General features: G+C 41.1%; 1 protein-coding gene across 2 annotated transcripts in view; it reads right to left on the bottom strand.

The window, feature by feature from the left end:
- Positions 1-2,334: 2,334 nt before the first annotated feature.
- Positions 2,335-26,437, bottom strand: part of LOC136779622 (uncharacterized) — a 106,834-nt gene continuing 82,731 nt past the window's right edge. For both annotated transcript variants that reach the window (XM_066737309.1, XM_066737310.1), the window contains exons 2-3: positions 7,067-7,376; positions 2,335-6,217 (exon numbers count right to left, since the gene is read on the bottom strand). In XM_066737309.1, the coding sequence (XP_066593406.1) occupies positions 5,677-6,217; positions 7,067-7,376 (851 nt within the window). In that variant the 3' untranslated portion in view covers positions 2,335-5,676. The remainder of the gene's footprint in view (positions 6,218-7,066; positions 7,377-26,437) is intronic.

The raw sequence follows: 26,437 nt of genomic DNA, 5'->3' as shown, positions 1-26,437 counted from the left end.
TTCTGAATAACGCGCGATACCGATAGACGACGATTGACGCGCTCAATAGGAATTATCAGGGGAGACCCGGTTGAAGGAAGGGAAGAATGAGATGAGACGAAGAAGGAAAATTGTAGTGGCACTCGCGCGCGCATACGACGACTAATGTTAATTTCGCAACATTGTAACGCGACGTGCCACGTGCACTCGCAAACTCCATCAACAGTAAAATTGAGCAAAATTTTGCTCCACACATTTTAATTCAACTCTGAATTTTAGTTCGATCAAACGTCCTTGGAGTTTACGAGCAACCACGAATGTAGAGTGGGAAAAGAACTTGTGATTGTAACATCGCGACTTCGTTTTTTGGCATGATTTCATTTTATCCTTTTTGGACGCGATAGTTTTTAGAAGCATGCTCAAACGTCCCTTCCTGAATCGACGCAGGTTGGCTATTTCGTAGCGAGCCTGTCGAACAATGTGGAAAAGATTGTCCGCGAAATTAACGAAAGTTTATGGAGGTTGAGCTTGTTGAAGGACGCAGAATCGTTAAGCGAAATTATGCAGACAAAGCAATAATTAGGGCAAAAACAAAGTTGCGCGAAAACGCTGTGTATTCAGAGCATGTGACAAAGGTTTTTCGTTGTATGATGATCCAAACTGCAAGACCCGAGGCACCGTTTGTAGTACTAGAGTTTTATAATGTTTCTAGAGTTTTACCAGATAAAGGAGGATACTTAATTGTTAATCGATCAGCACTGCCGTAGCTTTCAACTTTTGACATGTTTACTCTAAATTTTCATTACCGAGTTTAAGACATACGATTGTGTCGTTATTGATCATTTTATTTCCATAATCTTTAACCATTGAAGACTTTGTAATTAACTATATACTTTGAATCAAATATTTATTTCGTGCGATAGATATATTATAGCTTGCATGTTCGGTAATGAAAATTGTCCATAAAATTATTGTTTCGAATAATAATAATATGATATACGAGACAGGAAGAACATTTTCAATAATAACTTTTTTCGATAAACTAATGTGATTCTCTGAAGCAAGATTTTTAAAATTAAGAAATATTCGAAGCGATTGCAATACATAGTTAACGCATTAATACACGATTTGCTACGTATAGATGAAATAATAAATTATACAAATTGTTACCTGGTGACTGTACAAGCGCCGCTTACGTTTGGAATGTTGCACTTTGTTCACTCTTACTTAAAAATTATTCACTAACGTTATATACTTAATAATTATGCTACGATATAGCTAAATCAAAAATATTGAGAAAAAAAATCAAATTCTTTTTTAGTAATAAGAAATCGCGTAATGATTATAACAAAGCTAATAATTTGTAGCTGCAACTTTATGCAAGTCAAAATTAGATTAAATTGAATGAAGTATCAAAAATACGTTACTTAATAACAGCAAAAAGACCGCGTAGATTTAACTAGTTAAACGAATGATAACAATAAACATCTATCGTTGACTCAGTGAAGCCAGTCTGTGTCTAAACGGAGATCCCCACTTTGCCTCCAAGCTCGTACAACTGTACGGGCTTGGGGGTCAGAGTGGGGGTTCTGCCAAGACACAGTCTGGCTTCACCGATTCGGTGTTTTTCGTAATACGCGCGAGTTCATAAACAAACCTCTCTTAAAGGACGATTCTGGGCCCTGTCGTAACAATCGTTAGACCCAGTGTTACTTGAAATTCTTTTTTATTTTCAAACAGATAAAGATAATGAAATTGTAACCTAAATTTTTATTTTCTCTTGAAACTGAATTGGGGGAATCAAGTCTAACGTATACGCGATAAAAAGGTGGAATTTAGCTAAAATTTCTATGTAAAGATTTATTTAACAAAATGTTCTCGATTATATAGAGAGCTAACGGTATGCACGGGTCATGCAAATGGAGATGTTTAACAATTACGTCATTGAAATGACTGCAACATTTCGCATGTCTTTTTATTTGAGAAAAAGAAAAAGAATTTTAGCGTCAGCAACATTATCGTTTTCTACATACAGCATTATGATTGCTTGCGTTTGGGCTCATACATGTTTACGAATATTATGTTATTTAAATTAATATTAACACACGTTAATACTATTATGATAACCTTTTGTTTATTTAGTTTTAAACTCTACTAGTTACTATTATTAGTTCTTCATCCTCTGTATATATTCGCAACATTATAATATTAAAAAAAAAATAAAAGACTTAAAAAAACAATAAATAGGAAGATCGATGTTATTTCACCGAAATCCTTTGGTTTACCATTAAATACCGTTGGAAGTATTTGGAAGGTAAGACTGGAGAGGAGAAGGAAATAATGTTATACTTGATATTTGTATATATTTTTTTTGTTTATTTGCAATTTGTTCAATATAATTGGTAACTGATGTTGTATAACTAATTCTAAAAACCTAAACAACGTACGAAACTTTATACATAGCTAGTTGCCTTAATGAAGCTAAGACGGATATTTACAAAAACGGCTTTGGGCCACTCATTACAATTTTTCGTTTCATTTCAATTCGATGCTAATTATTGAAAATTGGCGTGATTCTTGCCATCTAACCAACGAGTGCCTCTCTCCCTTATTGAATTGCGATTCGACACTCGAAGTAGGATTGTTATTTTCATATAGCCTTATGATTCGCACGATACCTAATGCAATTTTTATTACAAACCGCTGATTTCTTTTCGACAAGCAATAGCGCGCGTGTCATCCTCTCCCTTGAGAGTTGTGCGATTGTTTTATTACCAAGAGAAATTACCATTTAAGTACAATATACAATTTCATTATATTTTATTTTCAATTTTTGTCAACGAACATATAAAAATCTCTGAATGTATAATATTTGCCCCCTAACTCGATAATATAAGGCTTTCAACGAACGAATTGCAATGAGAATGCAAAGGCTATACGAAAGAGTAGAATGATAACGCTTGCGAAAGGACCAATATTTTATCAAGTAGTACGTCTTATCAGCCGCTCGAATACGTGCATATGCAGCAAATATCAAACGTATGTGAACTGTTTCGCATGATTGATAAAAAAACAATACAACAAAAAATAAAAAGACTTGGCGTGGCGGTGCAGAGAAAAGCAATTGTTTTTCCGTGGATCGATTTTCTCTTTTGCACACGGTTTCCTTATCGTTCGTTACAATTTTGAATTCGCAAACACGCTTCAAGTCGCAGCATAACAGTCGACGAAAAACAAATTGAATGAGAATATAATGTTCATTGGTCACATTATTTATTTGTCAAAAAGAAAACGAGTGATAACAAGAAAGAAAAACTATTGCACCGAACATAATAAAAACGGAGTTACCGAAGTATCGCAGAGCTATCGGTAAATGCATCGCTTAAAAAAACAGATCGGAACGAAAAACATAATTCAATCTCTCTTCTTTCATAAAGTTTCGACGAACGAAATTGAACTAAAACTGTCGTATTAACAAAGCACAAATCAATCTCGTCAAATTGTAATAACAATGTAAAAATAAATTGAGTGTTTCCTTTTAACAAATAATCGTATACGTAATAAATACGCCAACTCATCTCCACTCCGTATTGCTAATTTAAAGTTGATGAACGCTGTGATGAAATACCTTTCGCAAGATACACATTGCAATACAAACCGCGTATAAAAAAGAAATGGAGCTTTCACGATTAGACGCGAATAAATAGAAGCCCGTGAAATACAGTATATGCATATACTATTTATGTATGTATATATATTTTGGTATTTATAGAAAATTATCGAAGATTCATAAATAAAAGAAAAGTCTAGGAGAGAATGAAACTTTGTTATCGATTTTGTTCACTCGAGATTAGATTTACCCTTTAAATATATTATAATCAAAATCAGAGCCGAGTTATAATTTCATTAAGTTTCATGAATAACAATGTGGTGTAGCGGTACTTTTCCAAGGAAGCCACCCCGTGCATTAGTATATATATATACATATATACACAAGTATGTACATACATACACCGATTACGGTAATATTACCAGCTAGTTAAATATTTTGTCGAATTAATAAAGATCAACCAAAGAGAATTCAAAAGAGAAAGAAGAAAAAAGAAAACTGAAGAACATAAAAGAGCTAAGGCCTATCGTGGCGTAGTAATATTTCTATTGCTTATATAGAGTTTACCGCTTTATTATTATGAATATTCGTGTGGCTAGCCTACCTATTCGAACAGGCGCCAAAACTTGCAACAGAATTTATCATTTTAAATTCCGTTTCTTTGTTTTTTTTCCTCATTCTATATAAACCCCTCGGTCCCATACTGGCGCTACCGTCGCATTTACCTTTTACAATTCACATTATGCCCTAATTATATTTACACAATATATGTACAATCGTGTTTATCTGTGTGCGCGCGTGTCAATCCATGTTAGCATAGCTTTATATTCTTTAATAGTGTATACACATATACATTTAGGGGCTTATGAAACTATTCTACGCGGAGAATAGTTGTTTCTTTCGCAAATAACTTATAGAGTGTAAAAGCTATGTAAGAATTTAGATTCTTCAGTCCTTGATGGTTCTTGTTTGTATATCTCTTTTTAATGTCAATTGATCTAGCTTTCTCAAAAGGAACGATGAAACATGCTCTGCGACAGCTGCTCATGCTTTAATGTAATTTCACGAGTGGAAAACCTCATTGGCCAGCATCTATTTTTGTGTTTAGAGGAAAGGTCGCTCAGTAATAATCGAGTTAATTTATAGTCTATAGTCTCCGGTCACACATAGCTAAACGCGCGTTCGTTCTTCTATTTCCTGGAGAATCTTCTATCGCTCCTCTTCTTGCAAAAAGATCATTTGGGTTACCAGCGATCTAACGCACGTCGTCAGACTTTTCATCATGATTTTTATTGCCACTGCACTCTTTACGTAAATCCACTTGTAGAATATCTCTATGGTACCGTTGGAAAGTCGGATTACTAAAAATGAAGAATCTCTCCCTCATCAACATTTCTTGGCTCTAGTCTCTTTTTCTACATTCTCTAATAAGAGCCAATTTTTGGTCCAATCAACATTTGGAGGATCCAGAACGATGACGATGATGATATTGGCTTAAGAGTTTGTTTATTATCTAGCATTTTTGGTCCTTCGTTAAACGTCCAACAATAGTGTGGACCCGACAGATTCTCTCATATTCTGTTCGCAGAAGCCCCTCGAACCTACTTTAGCGATAGAAGCACGATGCAGTTGAATCAATTGTAAAAGAATTAAGAAGAAGGTTACAATCGAATGCCCCAATGGGGTAACGCAACACGATATCCGAGGAACTAACAGTTGTATATTGGTCAACGACTTTTCCACTTGTTGAGAAGGCATGGTGTGCTGGTGTGGCATTGAAAGCTTCTCGATATATATATATATATATATATATATATATATATATATATATATATATATATATATATATGGGGCACGCAAAGCACGGAGCTAGTTGACCGTGAAATATCAAAGCGCTTTCCGTCACACGTCTGTGACCCGTTGAAAGACAACCCTGAAGAGTGGTACCAAGAGCAATAAGAAAGACTTCTATCGGCTCTCGTGCTTTGCGACCCTCATGAAACAGAAAAATTCGCTAAAGTTTGAGTCAGCGACCGAGAGCATCTTCGAGACAAGCATTGGCTCGACGTTGACGCTGGTCCCCTACTCTAGGTCTCCAGTCCTGGTACCAGGCTGTGAAAGGTTTGAATATCGTGGAAGGCTCTCCCACAGCTCTGGTTGTTGTTCCTTTCGAATTTGGCTAGATCAAAGTGGTCCTCGAAGTTTTGCAGCTCCACCAATCGTTCCTCGAGGGTCTTCGCGGAGTCCGCGAACCTTGCAAAGTCGCAGATCCTGTCGGCGTCGCAGCCGACCGCATCGGCCACTTCCATCATGTCCGTCGTCGATCTCGAGATCTCGTCGAGGTCGGAGACGAAGAAACTGCTGGTCGATGCCACGCCGTTGACGGTGCTGCCCGACGTCGTGCTCGAGGACGTCCTCTCGCTGGCGATCGAGATGCTTCCGGAACTCAAGCGGTCCTCGAAGTACATCCTCTCCGTTTCTGTGTCTTGCGCTTCGTCGATTTGCGACAACAATCTCGGGGTTGGTGGAAGAATGTAGAAGTTGCTGAAGACGTCGTCCTGCAGGTCTAGGTCGTCGTGCCTCTGTCGTTTCGGGGACACTCCGTCGTTCCTCGAGTCCTTGCTGAGTCTACGAAAAATAATTTCATTAATTTCTCGAGTTTATTTCAATTATTATCAATAAATAATTTAATCCTATATATATAATCAGACTTATACAGAGTGTTTCTTTAACGATATTATAAACTACATTATCAAGAATTTTAATACAATTTTAAAACAGATTGTTCATCAATTCTTCAATTTAACAATTTATTCTCTTTCGACTTATCGTGAATTCGGAGACCTGCATTGGTTGCATACTGAGTGTATCTCTATCTTGTTATTATTAATATGAAAGCAGAGGATAGAGATATTCTCAGTGCTCACTAGTGCAGGTACTCGAATTCGCGATTAGTATTTTTTTCACTTTAACCAATCTCCTTCGTTAAATTTAACATAAAATTAATTAAAACTCAGTAATATAATCACTCGTTAATTCTTTTTGTCTTAAAAACATATCTATATACGCTATCCTTAAAAATTCATTCTTTATATAAAATTATAGCTTTTTTCAGGTACTTGAGATTATTTTTCAAATAATTTATCATTTACAAGTGGACAATTTTAAAACACAGATTCTTTAGAAATTCTTCAATTTAGCATTTTTCTCTATTCGATTTAGTATTTTTTCACTTTAACCAATCTCCTTCGTTAAATTTAACATAAAATTAAGTAAGACTCAGTAATACGATCACTCGTTAATTTTTTTGTTCTAACAACATATATATGCTATTCTTATATAAAAAATAAATACTTTATACAAAATCGTAGTTTTTTTTACAGCCACTTGAGACTATCTCCCAGATGCTTTATCATCCACAACTAGCTCCAAAATTGGCTCTTCTTTCGTATTTGCGTGTCAACGACCTCAACGTACCTCTTTCTCGAAGCATCGTCGTCACCGGTTACGATAAGGTTGCTGACGTCGTTTTCCTTCACATCATCGTCGAGGTAATTGATTATCGGTAGGCTGTAGCTCTTCGTCTTCTCATCTCGATTCTCCTTCTGCAGCCTCTTCACTGCATTGTTGATGAGTACCGATCTGCAGAGACTGGATTCCGGATCTTCGATCCTGCGGAGTTTGCGAGCCGAGATTTTCAGAAATCGTCGGCGCTCCTCGCCAGCGCGATACTTGGGGGAAAACATCGTTGGTCTGCGTGCCACCTCCAATCTCATCTTAGTAGCGTCTGCAAGAAGAGGAATTTATTAAAATCTTGTTTTAACCTCGAGCAAAAAATTCAATTTGCTGAAGCAAACTTTTTTTTTATAAAATATATATATACAAAGTGTGATATATATGATATAATTATAAAAAATATTAAATTTTCCTGCAGGAATTTTCTCAAACTTTTTACTATATAAATTTAGGATGAATCTTACAAAAATTGCCAATTTTTTGAAAATACTTATGGTGATTGGTTAATTCACTGCAAATTGGCAATCTTATATAATAAAATTTAATTTTACAGATTTTTGTAGGATTCAACTTAGAGGAAAATATCTTTGCAAATTTTTCCTAAATATTAGTTATAGTGCGTTTTGAAAATAGTGAATAACAAAAAAATAAATTTTGAAAAAATTAGACATATATATACAGTACAATTCACGAGTCTCTCGTAACAAATATTGACATATATACGTAGGAAGAAGAAGTGGAAGAGGGTGGGGGATGGAATCTTCGTGGTTTGCATAATTAAATCAAAAATTCACATCGTTAAAAGCGCGAGGGTGAGTTATCTCCCCTGCGAAGGTATTAAAAACAGCTGTAAAGCAGAAAGGATGAGCTGGCGAGAGAGAGTGATAAATCGAGTAGAGCGCATCGAGAGGATTCATTGATTTTTATTCGCGTCACTCGCATAGAGACTCTCCTCTCTATTTAGCCATTGTGCAACGCGATTAAAAAGCGAGAATTCCAACAACGAATTATCCATTTCCACCCTTGGAGCGAATAATTCACCTATGAATATTTTTCAAGACCTCAGCATCGAGGAGTTGAGTTTCGGAGGGGGGGGGGCTGAGAGAGAGAGAGAGAGAGAGAGAGAGAGAGAGAGATTTAATAAAAACTTTTAATTATGCATAATGAATGAAAATGAAAGATTTCCATGGGATTAACTCTTGCTAAGATTGACTGTGCGTTGCGACATCCGGTTAATATTAGCGCGCATGCCCATCCCCCCCCCTCTAACCAGAGTTTCTCAATAATCTCAGCCGCGATTGGTAAATAAGGATTGGTCGCAGAGACTCGATTATAAAAAAAAACTTTTCTCTTTACTCATTTATCGACAAAAATTAAAAATGGAGACTTTTATTTATTAATACCGCGAAAAATCACGCGGAAAGATTTTCGAATTCCTGAGAACGATCTAGTAACACAAAAGAGGGGGGGGGGGAAGTAGGTCAGTCGGAGAGTCATTCGTAAATTTTCATCGGAGCGTGGGGCATCGAAGAATCGAGGATCGATTGGGAAAGTAAGAGTGAACGAGCGGCGTGGAATTAGCAGGGATTTATTTTGACCGGGGGGGGGGGGGGGCACGGAAGTAGGGGAAGGGAGGTCGGAAACGGGTCCACCGGTTAAGGTTTACAATTAGCTCGTTAGTTAGCTGACCGTATTAAAGTGGCTCGTTCTCGCACACACGAAAATAGATGCGCGGCCCTCGACCCTCCGGCGCACGGGCAATTCTCTTTCCTTTTCCTTTTCATAAACGAGCCGTCGTGTCGTGCCCCCCCCCCCCCCCCTCCATTGCCAAAGTGTGCTTCCACTTTTACTTCCGCCTCTCGACTTTTACTTTTCCTTCGACACTCGAAAAAACTGGTCCAAGCCAATAATTATTCGAAATGATTGCGATTTTTGGAAATTGATCCTTGAATTTGGGGGGGGGGGGGGGTCCTTTGGGGAATTTTTGAGAAAATACTTTATTGTTCTAGGGGAATCGCAGGACTTTCGGAATTTCCGACAGGATTAATTGAACTTGAGCGATCGATGGAACGGGATAGGAGTTTTAGACGTGGTTATAGAAAGGGGGGGGGTATATATAAACCGTGTAATATCGAAAGTTGTCGAGTTAAGAGCACGCGCTGGGCTGGGCCCCAAGGCCCCGAGTAGTCTGCAGTCTATAGACTCGCTCGAGTAATTACCAAGGTACGCGGCTAAGCGCATTAGTATTGGTTAGGGGGGGTGGGAAGAGAGAGAAAGAGCAAAAGAGGAGCCCGCTCGCTAGCTGCACAGCAGTAGCGTCGGTGAATGCAAGGTACACGAGACTCGCGGCAGGTTAGGTAACTCTTGCCGTTTTTTCCTTAACGGAGAAAGTTAGTCTAGGCCACCTATAACCTATAAAACCGTGGCTCGTGCACCGACTGAGACCAAGAACGATCTACCTGTCCCTGATTGGTCCAAAATTTCGCTGTTGGATCGACGAATTAAAATTTAGCCTGCGATGGACAATTGTTTCCCACTCACGAAATAAAAAATCATTGCGGAATAACGAGAAAAGAGAGAAATTTGGAAGGAACCAAAATGGCGGAGCAGAGTGTCTTCGGGCAATTAACGGGACGGCGCGGCCTCGAGAGAAAATTAGATCCTGGAAGGATAAAGTTCCGTGGTTCTGGAGGAAGTAAAACACGAGAGAATTTTACGCCGATGATGAGGATCGGGAGGGGGGGGGGGGGGTTATTTTTTTTAAGGGGATGATGAAAAAGAAGCGGGACCATGGCACGTGGTTCGTTGTTTATGCGGGAAACAAAGGCGAGGAACGAGTTGATTGTGATGGTGGAAAATGGAAAATGTTGGGGGTGGGGGTGTAGGGGGGGGGGGGGTAGTGGTGGAGAGCGTAAAAAGCGAGTCGTACGACCGCTCTCCGCGGGGGCCTTGAAAGGAATGCGCGCGCGCGGCCACAAAAAGAAATCGTCTTTTGCGCTTATAAATAACCCTCGGACGCTGAACTGGCGCCCCTTGCCCCGCGCGGCTATTTTTTTCCATCCCTCTCTACCCCCCCCCCCCCCCTCTACCCTGATGCATCATCACGAATTTTATCTCGATCCGCGAATTCACGTTGCAAGGAATTATATAGTTGACTCATTACGAGCCTTATCTCGTCCAGTTGCCGCTTGTTTGATAAACACTGCGCGAAAGCTATCGCAGTTCGATTCCAAAGAGTTTCGAGAGATCGCGAGAATCGAAACTGGACTCTCGCCTGTTGATTTCCCGACAATGCAACGAATTGTTCGGAAATCGCCAGTTATCGCATTCCGAAGGATCGATGAACGTTCGCGGGAGTCGAAAGAGAACGTTTAGCGAGAGTGCGACAGGACTAACTAGTGATATACTATATATAGAACAATGCACAAAAATTGTTTGGGTGGTTCAGATTTTTCGCTTTGAATTTTTTGTTTAGCAAACACTTGTTTCTTGAGTCCGGTAAATGAGCATTTACTACAAGTACATTGGCAAGGACACGGGATACAAGATTTTGGAAGGACTAAGTAGACGCCATTTTATTCACGTGTCGTAAAATGCACAAAAATTGTTTATTTGGCATCGATTGAATTAGTCGATTTAGTTTTCTTGCTTTGGATTCTTTCCTTATCGAACGTTTGTCTCTCTCGTCCTGTAAACGATCATTTACCACAAAGTGCGTCAGCAAGGACACGATTCTGGAAGGACAAAGTATACGACATTTTATTCGCGAGCCTCCGAAGCAAGGTTCTTTCCAGTAAAATGTACGCGTCGCTATATATATATATGCAACTATAGTTTTCCACTCGTTGGCTTTTATTACGCGACTTTATGGCGTTTACCGACGAATCGCGCCTCTCCTTCTTGTCACCAAGGAGAGGCTGGGATATAAAAAAAATGAGGAAACTCTTTGGGTCAACAATGAGATTATAGAAAAATTTCTGCTTCAACGAATGTAAAACGGTGATTGGGAGTTGACTAATCGAGCTGCTAACGGTGGGGAGAAAGAGAAATCGTTGATTGTCTTGCATCTCCATCTACCGGAGGATCGCGGTAACCTCGCGCCGCGATCAGTCTCTTGCCCACTGTTCTGTCTCGCTGCTACTACCAACTACCACACTACTACTTTTCCTGCAATCTACATGTGGGACGCGGTACCGTTCCGTATCGCAAGGCCCGTTATGCATCAATTTCACCGGCTAATTTAGCTCGATTCTTCAACCCTTGCTTAATACGCGCAGCTATGGAAGATGTTTTGAAAGATTTCTCGGAAAGCTATAAGAAAATCCTGCGTAAACGAACTGTGTTTACTGTTGACACTGCTACTTGGAACTCTGCATTGTGTCGAATGTAGCGAGGAATGAAGGGGGGGGGGGGGGCGAGAGAGTATTCTCGGCCAGTTTAGAGAGTGTACTGAGATTTCTCTCTCTCTCTCTCTCTCTTTCTGTCTCTCTTAACTGGTGTACACTTGCACGACTCTCGTTAAATAGGCCGTGACCATTCGGACGGCTTTCTCCCGCAGCGAGGACTCTGAAAAGATCCTTCCTATTTCGCTAATCCACTCGTGGATCATCCGCGAGAAAACTTCTCTCACCGTTCGAAATTTCCCGATAAGCTTTTTAACGTACTATCAGCGAGCGAAAAAAGTGACGGTAAATGTTGGGACGGTCGAGATAAAAGTTCTCGCTTAGCAGGGTATAAAAGCTCCTAGCGCTTTTTTGTCGAGCAGAGGAGAGGAGACTGACAGAGATTCGAGTAAATTTGAACGTTTAAGCGGGAAAAGTTTAGTCTTTCGCGATTGTTTTCGAGCCTTGATAAAGGACGAGCGAAGAGTAGTCGAATGATTCTGGAGACGATCGGTCGATGAAGACTCGTGCTTCGCGAAGGGGAGGAGGGGGGAAAAACTGACGGACGCGAGCGAATGCGACATAAAGCCGCATCAATACACGGCAATCACGCTAAGAGCAGATGTTACTCCCTTTCTTTCGCCCCCCCCCTCCCTACTCTTCCCCACTTCGCCATTCCCACTCCGCTCACCGCTGACGGCATCAAATCCATTCCCACTACTTTGCGAGCGCACGCTCTGCGACTCGGTGACTCCCGTCGGCGCTCGTGCGACTTCGGCCGTCCCCGGTCGCCCCACTCCCTGCTCCGTCAAACTTGTGTATACACACTCTACGCTCTCCCCACTATCTCGCGCTCCTCCTTCGCATGAAAACCGATTCGCTTCCAACTGGGAGCTCGCGCGTCCTCTTCATCAAAATCACTTGTACCGATAATACTGATTATATCCCCGCGTGTTTTCCGGATCCCCCGTACTGTCCCCGCATAACTCGCAGCCCGTCGAATCGTTTCGAGGCGCGAGGACGCACGAACCTATAAACATAACCTTACTTCGATATCGAAAACAAACGACGCAGTGAGACTTTTTCACAACGCGCATGCGCAGAAGCGTGCAAATACCAAAAGGAGCAGTTGAGAGAAGCACGGTTGGGGAAATTCATTCGTGTACGCGTTAGCCGAGTTCGCTTTGTACGATATTCTACGGTTGTATATAGCACAGGGCAGGGCAAACGTGCACTCGAATCAATTTCCTACAGTGTATAAGGAGCGAGCGAGGATATCCGTGAGAGTAGCGCGTGCGTGAGTGCGTTCGTGTTTGAGTACGGCTTGGTGGGAAGGAAGTAACAGAGGGAATCACGAGTATTCACGAGACAAAAACCGGTTGAGAGGAGAGTCTTGTATTTATGTATATACGTTCGGTAGGAGAGAGGAGGAGAGTGGGGGGCGATGGAGCGATGCGTGACGTCACGCGTTCCACCAGCTGGTCGAACGCCGGATCTCGGCACGCGCCCCCCTCGATACGTCCTCGCTCTCCCTCCCTCTCTCTCACTCTCTTGCTCTCTGAATCTCAGCTGCTTCCACCACACACACACACACACACACAGAAACACACGAGCAGAGATACGCTCTTGCAAAAGGAATTCATTGGCTTCCATCAGTTTACGGAGAAATGCATATTGATCCGCATTGCACTGTGTTTGTAAGCTAGTTGTCGAGGAACGGATAGACGGAGAGAGGGAGAGAGAGAGTAATCGATTAATCAAGCAAATTTTTCCCTGAAAAACGATTAGTGCTCGTGGAAAATCCGTGCCGAGTAGCGAGCAACACTCGTAAAGGCATAACAGACATTGTATCCCTGATCAATAAGATTTGTTTACTTTAGGTAATGTTTTTTTTCCCCCAAGAGCCGTACGTTCAGCGTCGCAATATTTTTATCTCGCTCTTTGTGTTTATATTGATAAACGCGAAATGGTATTATCGTGCATTGAGCTTGGGACAGTTTTATTCGTCCCGGAATGCCGCTCTATCCTCCTTCTTCGTACTTCAATTATTAACGCCAACGAACGAGCGTTTCGCGGAGTCTTACTCATAGAACGATTCTCCGTAATTCCGATACTTCTTCGAACACAATTTCGCCCGAGATCCTCCGGTATCCGCGAATCCTAAATTTAACGCGGCTTGGAATGAAACTGATGCGGGGGGGGGGGGGGGTACCTTGCGGATCCGTTGAATACCAACTAATGCGAGAGAAAGAGAGTGATGCACGTGTGACAAAAGAGGAGAGGGGAGGAATTTACGAAGGGTTGCACGGAAAACGTTGCATTTGCGTTATAATTTCCGGGACGAATTTTATCAGTGTTCGTACGCAGACTAGTGTAAATTCCGAAGGTTTGAAAACAAATAAACGGAATATCGATTGGTTGGAGGGAGGGGGCGTGGTAAGGGAGGGGTAAAAGTCGAGAGTCAAAGAAGAGAGAGAGAGAGAGAGAGAGAGAGAGAGAGGGAGAGTATATAAGTGATGCCCCTTGTTTCTAAGCGATATAATCGGCGCGCAATTTAAGCGACGTCAAGTACAAACTTCTTAGCCAAGTTCTCGATAAAATCGTCCAAGCGAGATAATGAGCGATTGCACCGAGCACGACTTTTTCAGGCATAACAAACAGCGTATGTTTATGTGCTCACCGTCGACGGGGAGGAGCCAATGGGAGAAAAGTTCGTTGGGCTAATATCGAGTCTAAATTTCATACCCGGAATATATATACAATATCCGACCTCGGACTAAAATTGACCCTCGCGCAAAGTCGCGATTCACCGTTGTACAAACATCGCTCCTATTCAAAACATTGTCAACGTAGCCTAAAAACGAGTGGCTGGATCGGGCGCTGCTTCCACTTAAAAAAGGTAAACAAATACAGTTCGCTCGAAGATGGAACGAAACTCTTGACGATCACCGGAATTTCTCCGCGCGGATTTACCGAGAACTCTCATCCGGCGAATAACAGAGGAATCTACGGTCCACGAATGCGGTTTCCGCGAAACAAACGCATTAGGGATTTTTATACCTGGACGATGTACACATAGTACACATTATATATATATATATATATATACGTACTAGTAACGCGGGAACGTAAATATATCGATACAGAGCGAGATCTCGTTCCTCCTAGATCAGAACCGCAGATATCCGTAATCGTTTCTGATTCGACGCTGGGAAAACAACTCCTCGCCGGTTCCGATCGAAATTGGCCTATCAGCGGGGACGAAAAAAGCGGAAGGTTGGAGATGGAGGAAAAAACGAGCAACAACGTCCAGTTCCCGATGGATATCCAGTAAACCGTAAATTATTAAACTACGATTGAGTAATAATCTCCATTGCAGGTACGTAAGCTATGAGCGCAGGGAGGGGGGGGGGGGGGGGTGATAAGACTGCTGGAATCTTGTGACGTCAACGTTAGCGGAATTGCACCAAGAGGCAATGTGCAATCGCAATGCGCGTAAAGCCCTCATGTAGTATACCGACAGCGACCGTAATTATTATGATCTAACTACGATGGTGATGTATGTTTCTACGGTCCCTACATTCCCCACGTTCATCGTGAAATTGTACCGCATACGACAATTGCCTGCATGACTCGGTACATACCGGATATACACACACATACATATACACACGGTATAAAATATAAGAAAACAAAAAAAGCGCAAAATAATACAAGTTGAAATTGCGCAATGACGTCGTTCGAGTGTTTTTTTGGTAGATTTTGGGGTGAAGTAGAAGAGTGGAGAGAGATGAAGGGGGGGGGGGGGATGCAAAGTAACGCGTATCGTGCATTCACCGACTTTCTCCTTAGAGCACGTAAGGCCAGCTCTTCTGGGTAGGTGCGCTATTTCCATCGGCGGATTCACCATGAAATGAGATCAGTGCGCTAAATTTACGACTCCCCCCCCCCCCCCCTCTCCTCTTGCCCACTGGATTCTGGAGGAACGCGTAAAGCAGCAACCCTGGAGACAAGCGTGTACCACGAACACTCAAAAATAGCTTTCTTAGTCGTCACACTTCGATCCAAAACTATTTTTTTTTTCTATTTACCCCTGGCCCATTCGAGTACGTCTCGCGAGCGAGGCGTTCGTAATCAAAGATAATATTTCAGCGCGACATTTTCAGCTGTGGTCGTGGGGAAGGGTCATGGATTGGGTCGATTTGTAGAGGGGAGGCGGACGAGACTACAAGCGACGCTACGACAAGTTTAAGTTCAGCAACGAGGGTATATTACGTAATCAAGTGTAAGATTGTTTGGTGACATTGACGAATCGTCGATTCGACCGCGTCTCCATCCGTCATAGAAACACTCGACGCTGTTCCGCGTAAAACGCGCGCGCCGAATAACTAAATCTATTCAATCGTGTCCAATGTTTTCTTCCACCTCGTATACTCCTAGAGTTCTCTTTCCAGGAATATCAACAGAGTCGAGGGATCTTTAGCACGATTAGCCGTACATACCGATGGGAATTCCTGGTAAACTTTGAACCCCGAGATTCTCCTCGACGTCATTTTTCCAACTTTGGCCACTCTAAGACGACTCGCGCGATGACGAGGAGGAAGCGGAGCTTGGGTAAATATCAACGCGCGTTTTGCCAGTGTTTGCCAAGAAATGACGCACGTATCGATAATCTCTATTGATAAACACACACGTACGGCACATTGTAGCGTTTTGCAAGTCGTCATACGCTTATTTCTATAAGAGAATCTTTCACCGCGTAGCGCGAGCATTTTATTTCGTCAAGCTTTCACGATGCTCGACTTCGATCACTTTTTTTAGCGTAAACAAGCTGGAACTTGTTTTGTTTTGTACCAGAGAGTTTTCGTCCTCCAACGACAATAAACAAGACATAAAAATACCTGAAAAAAATCCAGTGGAAGCTAACGTAATTCCGAAAAAGGAAGCTTAAGGCGGGCTGTTATTAACAGTATCTTTAAGAACGATTACCTCTCAATCGCGATTTTAGCAGCGTTAAATACACACACGTGCGTGTTATTGTATGTTTTTTTAACACGAACATAAAAATGAGCCACGTATTTCTACCTTCAACCTACAAACGTATATATATATATACTAATTAAACTATTTTACCTCTATAGTACAATACATATAAACTAAAAAAAAGTAAAAAATTAAATTAAAAATTCTTCAGTGTTTAATTAATGAATAAAAAAGATTTTGTTAAAGTTTGATGGAATTAAGGCGATAAGAGGAAGCGTTGATAATGATGATAAAGCAAATGAATGTATATTTCGCATGGCGAGGTAAGCTCGTGTGGCATGTGATTTTATTTAGCGGGAGGGAACTGGCGCTGCCCTCGAGAAGCTTCATAACGTAAAATAGGCAGGCTCGATGACTCGCATGGCAGTGAGCCAACTAATTCATTTGCCGACGATCTTATTTAGCGGAGTGAAAAACACGAGTGATCCCGGAACGTTTCGCGCGCAGCATCCTCTCTTCGCAGAACCGACGCGAGTAATATATTAATCGTCGGAGTTCAATTATGAACGAGGGAAAACCGCTCGATTGTTCATAATTAAGAGAGATTCCCCGTTTAACGCTATGCGTACGCATGAATATTTTGCAGGAATCGGATAACGATCCTATTAATGTTTCCTGATAGCGTTAAACCGTAAGTCGAACTTTTCCTGGAACTTTAGAAATTTTCCAGGAATTATCCATAAAATCGACAAGCGAGCTTTCTTGGAAACGAATACCGATATTTTTAAGCGGGTTTTTGTGTAAGGTAGTCCTCCGGTCACTGGCGTCGGACCCTGCGAGAACGCGTCACGATTTAAGATTGTCGCGCTAATTTGTTTATTTTCCTCTGGGTGCCTTTTAACGATATACTATTAGCTATATATATATATGTGTGTGTGTGTGTGTGTGTGTGTGTGTGTAACGATACTGTTTAAAAGCTCCCACTCCTCAGAGTTATTCCCATAAAACAGGACGCAATCTTTTAATATCCACGCGAAGGTTATTGAAAGCGCATAATCCGTAAAATTTTCCAAAGCTCCATTGAACAAGTTTAATCCAGCTTGCCGCGGCTTGAGATTTCGTCGCGCGGCTTCCTTTCAAGAGAGCATCGACGAGGATTTTCGTCGTTTTACAGGGGAATATCGATCGGCGACCGTGACATTTATGAAAATCCTGTGGTAAACGTTATCGTCGAGTACGACGGCTATCTAGAGCCTCTGCGCTAGAGCTAAGCTTTGCGTGTTTAGAGACTGCGAAAATATTTTTCTATCAACGAGCAAAGTGTGTTCTGCCGTGCCACGAATAATGCGCTGCTAATAAACAGAAACAGCGGATCGCTGCTGAGTCTTTCGAAGAAAGACTAAACCTTCTGAGAATAAGGGAAAAATAACAACAAACGCGGAGTGTTTACTTTTTGAATCTCTTTCGAGCGAAGTACTAGGAATCGATGTAAGAAAAAGTCCCCCCTCCACCCTATACAGCTTTGTTATGATTTTTCTTGCTACCTTTAATATTAGAGAGAGAAAAAACTTGAGCAATTGGAGATGCGTATGCTTGTAGCCAAAACAATGAGCTTGGAGCTTCCAGGTACCATACAGCAATTTGTAAACACGAGGGAAATAAATATAAGAGATGAGCGTTAAAAATGGTCATTCGAAAGACTTTACACGTTCTAAGAAGGAGAAGAGAAACATAACAACAAACAAGCGTTTGCTTTTTGAATCCCTTTCGATATTACTATTAAAGTAATACTAATCGATGTAAGAAAAAAGTGCCTCCTCCTTCTACAACTGTTACATTTTTCCTTCCACTTTCAATACAACAGAGAAAAAAATCCGAATTAATTGGAGATGCGTATACTTGTAGCCAAAATAATGAGCTTGAAGCTTCCAGGTACCGCGGAACGATTAGTAAACACGAGGGAGATTAGCGTTAAAAATAGTGATTCGAAAGACTTTACACGTTCTAAGAAGAAAGAGAAAAACAACAAACAAGAAGCGTTTACACTCTTTGAGTCTCTTTCGATATTCCTAATAAAGTAGTACGAATCGATGTAAGAAAAAGTGCCCCCCCCCCCCCCCCCCTGTATAGTTGTTACATTTTTTCTCACCACTTTCAATATAACAGAGAAAAAACCTAAAAAGTAATCCAAGATGCGTATACTTGTATCCAAAACAATGAGATTGAGCTTCCATGTGCCACTATACTACATCGATTCGTAAACGCGAGAGAGACAAATGCGAGAGATAAGCGTTAAAAATGGCGATTATTTCGAGATTATTATTATCTAGCTGAATCGATCGTTGCTTTAATTCGCTAGTTAGCTCGCTTTCGGTGACGGCAGCTACGACGCCGTTCGCGTTGGCCAGACTCCAAGCAACTCCTAACAATCACCTTGACGACAAGACTTTCTAGAACTTGTGATGATGACGAAGCAGCGTTATTTTTTTTTCTCCCAACCGTGAGTCGATTAGAAGCTTTAGCTTTGCCACTCGTATTCTCGTTTATCACTCACGTAGAGATACAAAATTCTGTGTATCGAGAACAAAAAAAAATCATCAGAATCAAAGTGAATTTGAGGACAGCAAAAAATGATCCACGGTGATCGCGATTCTTCGATAAATTTTCCTACGTGTATACAAGAATACACTATCGCGTGCTACGGTAAAGGGGGGGGGGGAGGGGGAGTGGGATGGCGTTGGTAGAGGGGAGACGTCGCAGACTGGCGCAGAGCGTACGCTCGCTGTCTCTTCTAGGTTGAAGACTACTTCGAACGGCCCACTTTCTTTACTTTCACGCTCCTCCTGCGCGCGCTCCTACCTCCTGCGACTCGATTCCCAAGAAACTCTATTAATTTCTAATACAGCCCACCTTATTCCTTCTCCGTCGTCGTCTAATTTCTCAGATTAAAAAAAACACAGTATCACGTCGTAATTAATTTTATAATTGAGAACGGGACGAGCTTTGATCCGTGCGTAAAATCGCCGGGAGTTATCTACCGTACACGGTCGCTGCTGCACAAAGTAGCTGAGCCAACGAACGAGGGAGAAACCGCTGTGTACGATTTACCATGGCGGGGGGGGGGGGGGGGGGTGACGAAGCAAAGCAAACCAACGGAAAGTTATCCGTAGCGATAAACTTGTTGAAATTATTCCTCGGGGCCAGTGCTGCGCCACAGCCTATCTCAATCGTATTAATTATGCGCTCAGCGCCAAATACACTTCCGAAAACACGATTAAGAGCCTGGACTGCTAATCTCGCCACGACTGATAATCACATTTTTTCCTTTCCAACTTTTTATCGCTTATCGAGGCAAACACCTTTCGCGGTTCACGAGTGGTTGGAACGGAAAGAGTATAGTGTTTCTGTCAGTTTTTCAAAAGAGTTTCTCACATGGATCTTCTTAAGCATTCTAATATATATATATGAGGTGCCCTATCGTCGATAGGAAAATTTTCCGCGATAATTGAGAGGAAATTTTGAGACAAAGAGAAATTTATCGCAAGAGAATTTACGCGTTATAAGAGATCGCTGCTGGTGAAACGATGCTCGTGGAGGAAAAGGAAGGAGAGTGGCTCTACCGAGAGACGTACGCGTGGCATTTGGATCGCCCGTAGGCGTTAATTGAACGCCCACAAGACTTTGCGCGCGACATTTAAATGGCCCCGGGCTTTATCGAGCGGCTATTCGAGAAATAACCGACCTCTTGCTCTATTATTCTTCCCTATCGATAATGTATCGAGCACGTGTAACGCAGGCTCCTATGTATGCTCAAAATTCATTATTTTAATCGCGAAAACCGTAAAATTGTTCGAGGTAATCCAAGACGGTCTCTATCGATCCCTAATTCGCTCATCCTTAAACCACGTAGTAGATTTATCGCGTCGATATCTATCCGTAATTTTAGGGTAATTTTGCATCGTGTAAAGAGTGCACTGAGTCGACGAGACTAAATCTTATATTTCCTTTGAGAACTTGGAAAAAATTACGTTTTGAGAATTTTTTGATAAAACGTCTGTTTATAAATAAATAAGAATTAAAGGTAAAGGTGTATGCGTTAAAAGTTTGATGAAAAATAGACAATATTTGTATAAATATGCAATGTTTGCGTAAATAAACAATTTTGTGAGTAGTCTTTGTGGCTCTATCGATTCATAATTCTCTCATCCTTAAACCACGTTGCAGATTTATCGCGTCGATATCTATCCGTAAATTTAGGGTAATTTTATATCGGGTAAAGAGTCTACTGAGTCTGCAAGACTGCCTTAAATTTCTTTACAAGATTTGTTAACTCTTGCAAAAAATTACGTTTTAAGAAATTTTTGATAAGGCTTTTTTTATAAATATATAAGAATTAAAGAAAAAAAGGTGTATGTGTTAAAACTATGATAAAAATATGCAATGTTTGCGTAAATAAGCAATTTCGTAATTCTAGTAGTCTTTGTGGGTACAAGGAAGATAAACTACAAATAAAATAGTGAAATTATTATATTGCAAGATTCGAGGGGAATTATGAATTTATATCGTCATCTAAAACCTCGCGTTATCTTATCTGACTTCTCCATATGACATATATAGTGATACACTTATGACTTCCGAGAGGTAAAACTAAATAATTTTTGTATCCGCATAATTTTAAGAGATATCAATTTAATGGATAGAAACCCTTTAAATTAGTATGTATTTTTACACGAAAATACTTTCTACGACAAAAAATTGTTTTTATTTAAAAAAAACGTATACTAGTGAATTTTTAAGCTAAATTTGGGAATAATTTGAGAAATGTATCTCTTCATGTATTATAATATTAATTATGAATAAAATTGTTTGAATTCCTGAGACACGTGACTTCTGAGAGGTAAAACTTAAGAATTTGTGTATCTGCATAATTTTAAGAGATATCGATTTAATGGATAGGACCCATTTGAAACTATTATCTATTTACACGAAAATACTTTCTACGAAAAAAAATTATTTGCATTTAAAAAAATCTATACAAGCAAATTTTTGTAGATAAACTTGTAAAAAATTTTAGAATCATCTCTTTTAACATACTATAATATTAATTATGAGAAGAAAAGGTTTGAATTCCACGTTAAAGAGGACAGGTAGATAAACAGAGAGCTGTGGAGAGATGAAGGGAGGTGATTTTGAAAGGAAATTGATATCTATCGGTGAAACGCAACGATAGAATATCCCAGGACACGCGGATATCCGGCTTAGCTCGTCGAGGAGTATCTTAGCACGTGTTGGTAGAGCGAGAAATGCTCGTCGATGAAACGAACGGTCGTTGTCAGCAGCGTGAAAGAGAATACTCGTTGTAATGACTATCCGAGCGTTTCGTACGAGCACACACTAGCTCACCAATACAGGCCAATCTACGAGAGAAGAAGGAAAACTGTTATATAAATATATATATATATATATGATAGGACAAGACAATTTTTAGCTTCGAGTGATTTTTATTAAAAAGCTGATGCGAGATTTGCTCTACTTGGGAAAAACGGTGCGATCCCTGCTAAAGTGTGGATTTTTAATACACGCACATGTTTACATTTAAAAAGGATTATTTGACCGCCAAATGGTAGCTTTAGTGTTAATTGTGACGAGACTTAATTGGAATAATCAAAAGCAACGTGTAATGACATCCAACCGCTTTTGTGGAAATACTTTGCTCACCAACATAGGCCAATTTACAGGAAAATAAGAAAAGTTGTTATAATGTGGTTAAAATTAAAAACATCATTGCTGTTACAACCTCTATATTGTAATTTGTATTAAAACGCCGATGTAAGATTTGCTCCACTATTAAGAAAAACGGAGCAAACCTTTCTAAAGTTATCAATTGTGACGCAATTTATCTGCGATAATCAAAAGCAAGTCGTAATGACAATTCGAATGCTTTGTGCAAACACTTTGCACACCAATATAGACCAATCTATAGTAAAATAAGAAAAGTTATTATAATGTGGTTAAAATTAAAAACATCATTGCTGTTACACCCTGTATATTGTAATTTGTATTAAAACGCCGATGTAAGATTTGCTCCACTATTAAGAAAAACGGAGCAAACCTTCCTAAAGTTATTACTTGTGACAAAATTTATATGTGACAGTCAAAAGCAAGTCGTAATGACAATTCGAACGCTTTGAGCACAAACCTACTTTGCACACCAACGCAGGCCAATTTACAGGAAAATAAGAAAAGTTGTTATAATGTGGTTAAAATTAAAAACATCATTGCTGTTACACCTTGTATATTGTGATTTGTATATTAAAAGTCTGACGTGAGATTTGCTGCACTATTAAAAAAAAAAACGGTGCAAAAACCTTCCTAAAGTTATCAATTGTGACGAAATTTATCTGCGATAATCAAAAGCAACTCGTAATGACGATCCAACCGCTCCGTACAAGCACACACTGATCCAGAGCCACGTGTAACATATCAATGAAAAAAACTCGCGACAAAAGAACAAGAATTCTATTTTTTATACCAATTTTATTGCTGCAAATCTTTTACAAGATTCAATTAACTCCAGAAGAATGCTTTGATCATTGCTAAAATTAGTCGGCGAGTCGCATCTGCGATAATTAATGATAATGAGTTATAGTTAGTGTATATATATATAAGAGCAAGGGGGGGGGGGAGGGACGGAGTAGAAGAGAGGATAGTGGCAAAAACTATAAAGTGCGAGGAGCAGTAATCGTAATAAGAAGCAAGCGAGCTCGCGCGATATCCGGCTTACTTTCGTTGCGCCGTAAGATAATTGATGGAGGTGGTGGAGGAATGAGAGAGGAAGAGGGGAGGGGGTGGGGAGTAAGCTTAGCGCGAGACATCCCCACAATATCCGGCTTGGCTTACTTTCGTCACGCGGCTACGGTCTCTCCGACTCCGCCGCGAGTAATACGCCAGGCCTCAGCCCCGGTGGTGAAACGGACTGTCAGCGCGAAACAGAATATTCGACTCTGGTTCTTCTACCGACGCTTATCCGAGCGAATGTTGGAAGCTTATCGGGGAAAAGACGAGGTTTCCCCGAAAAACAAGTCTTTTGTGCAAAAGAGTCACTACGTAGAAATTATTGGATAAATATTATTCCGGTTAAAAGAGTTTCTTAGAAAAACGAAATAATTCTTTGAATTATTTGTAAACAAAGGCTAGAAGGCTCGACGCTGATTCTCCTATCGACGCTTGTCCGAGAAAAGACGAGGTTTCCCCGAAACACAAGCCTTGTGTGTAAAAAAGCAACTACATAGAGATTACAGCACAAATATTATTCTGGTTAAAATTGTATTGTTAAGATAGTTTCTTAGAAAAACAAAATAATCTTTCGAGTTATTTATAAAAAAAGGTTATGAGAGAAGATATTGAACTATACAATGTTTTGAAACGATCAACAACTAAGTATAATGCAAAGTTTTTAAGTAGAAAAAATCAGAAACGTCAGACTTTCTATTTAAACTACTAATAAATTTAATACCCCAAGTTTTTCATTAAATAAAGCTGCATAATAATTACATTGTTTCTCAATCATAGAATCGCGAGACAAAAGAGTATTATAAACTCCGTGTGCAAACTTGAATTAATAAACACTGATACACAGAGAGAGAGAGAGAGAGAGAGAAGAGAAAAACAAAACTAGAGAAATGAAAGAAAAAAAAAATAAAACACGTAGGAATGACTAACAGTGATGGCAAATGTTATTGGATTGCGTCGTGGCTGAAAACGCGACGGAATATTAAGTCGAGACTGCTGCGATGATGGCAACAACGTCCAACGGCCAATGGCGTAACGCAAAGCGTAAAATAATGTCGATTGAATCGGGCGAGCAAAGAGGGAGACGAGAGATAACGTCGAATCTCTTTCCGAGTAAAAAGCTGAAAGGCCCCTAACCATTTCTGCGAACGTACGAAAAACAAAAACATCGAGTCGAACCGTGTCAGAGGGATACTCGACGAATCTCCGAGCATTTGAAATTTTCACGCTGAAAAATATTATCTCGCAAGGTCGCTTCGATAGCGACAGGTGTAAAAAAAACTCCAATTAACGCGTGGGATAATTAAACGACTGATTTCTCGAATATTTTTGCGTGGGTATCGATGTTGAATTGTGCAATCGATTTAGGAGAAGGGGTAAAGAAAGAAGCGGTAGGAAAGAATATATATATATATACTCTATCAATCTTATATTATCTACAAAATGCTTATCGAGCGTCGAGCTAATATGTAGAGATACGAGTCTGAGTTGTTGGGTATAGAGAGTTGGGGAGGGGGTAAAAATGGGGGGGGGGGGGGGGAGACTGTACTCTTTGGCGGTGGATCGCAACTTGTTACGCGCGAGACAGAATTAACGCGGTGCTCGGTGTGCACGGTCAAAAGTGGGGCATAAATGTTTACGGGTCAGGGAATATGGGGTTTACCGATCGACGATCAATGGCGGTTCGCGTAACGCGAAAATACACTGTTGGCCACCCCGACACGGCTTCACCCCTCGTATTAGCGCGGCAGCTTCACGGGGATCAATTTCGTGAGGAGCGAGAGCACAATAATAGCGTATGATACAGGGAGTACAGTGGTAGGAAGAGACGACGGTAGAGGGAGAGCGGGAGTGGTGGTGGGGGTAGCACCGCAGCGCGCATGCGCCGATGCGCCACGGACGGAGATAACTCGCTAAAAATACAATCGCGCGCACCACTCCCCTCCCCGCCCAAACGGTCCTACTCATTCACGTAAAAAGTAGCGCATTTACACGATTCGAGTGGAATCGCGAAGCACCGAAAATGTACTTAGGCTCCAGCGATCAAATTGGCTTAAGGCGTCCAAGTGGCGAATTTCTTTATCCGCGAGATCACGGTGGATGGGAACTTATTTTGCCGAGGAACTTTCGGGAGGTGAAAGGTCATAGGGAAAACAGTGACGACGATTTCGGTTAGCGAGACGAACGGGTTCCAAGATGCTTTAAGGGGATGTCGGAGCTGCAACCTGTGTATGTAACACAGCGAATCGCACGATTAAGAAAGAAAGAGAGCAAGGAAAGCTCGCGTATCGGAGAAGGCGGTTGTGTGCACGACCGAGTGCGTCATCACTCGCGGGAAAAAGAAATGTGGAAGGAACAAAAGTGCACTTTGTACCTACCGCGAAATGGAATCGCTGCGGGGAATCTCGTTAATGCTCTCCGAGCGTAAAGCGAGTGACTCGTCGAGGCTACCTCAAACTTTACCATCGCGAATCCCCCCCCCCCCCCTCCCTTCGTTGCGCATCATTTTTATCGCGATAACATCGAGAAAGCACGATGCTACGTAACGCAGGAGGGTCAAAAGTTGATGGAAAAAATGAGATAAATGGGTATGCGAAGGAATGTTGGTGCAGGAGTGTACCGAAAGAAAGGCAAAAATTTATTGGAGGGGGGGGGGGGGGGTGGAGTAGTAATATCAAGAGAGAGAGAGAGAGAGAGAGACTAGAAAATCGATATCGGCAACGAGCAATCCGCTTAATGGCACTCGACGAAGCGACATAAGCGACTGGACGCGATAAATCCGAGTCGCTGTTTAGATATGCTAGCGCCAGCTATATATCGAACTGCGGAATCTATACTAATCTGTGTCGAGAAACTATTGAACGCGCGCGAGAGTTCGGCTGGAGGACGACTGTGTGTGCGTGTGTACGGTATACGCTATAAACTATAAGCAGTGCAGCGATGGACGCACAAAGTTCTCTCGTTTCTCGTTGAGAGAAAGCAAGCAGTTTGTTTCGACTCGCTACAAACACGAGGAGTGAGTGACTTAACGGTGCGAGCCCCCCTCCATCCCCCTCCCCCCCACCACACCACGTTTAACGCTGCGTCGATCGATCGATCGATAACTTCATTGCCACGTAACTTTGATTTCTAGCGATCCGCCTAACCCACGCGTTACCCTATCCGCGACTTCATT

The sequence above is a fragment of the Prorops nasuta genome, unplaced genomic scaffold (assembly GCF_024137725.1).
Source record: "Prorops nasuta isolate Cenicafe-Biocafe unplaced genomic scaffold, Cenicafe_Pnas_1.2 PNAS00017, whole genome shotgun sequence".
Lineage (NCBI taxonomy): Eukaryota > Metazoa > Arthropoda > Insecta > Hymenoptera > Bethylidae > Prorops > Prorops nasuta.
This window is presented reverse-complemented; position numbering and strand designations above follow the sequence as displayed.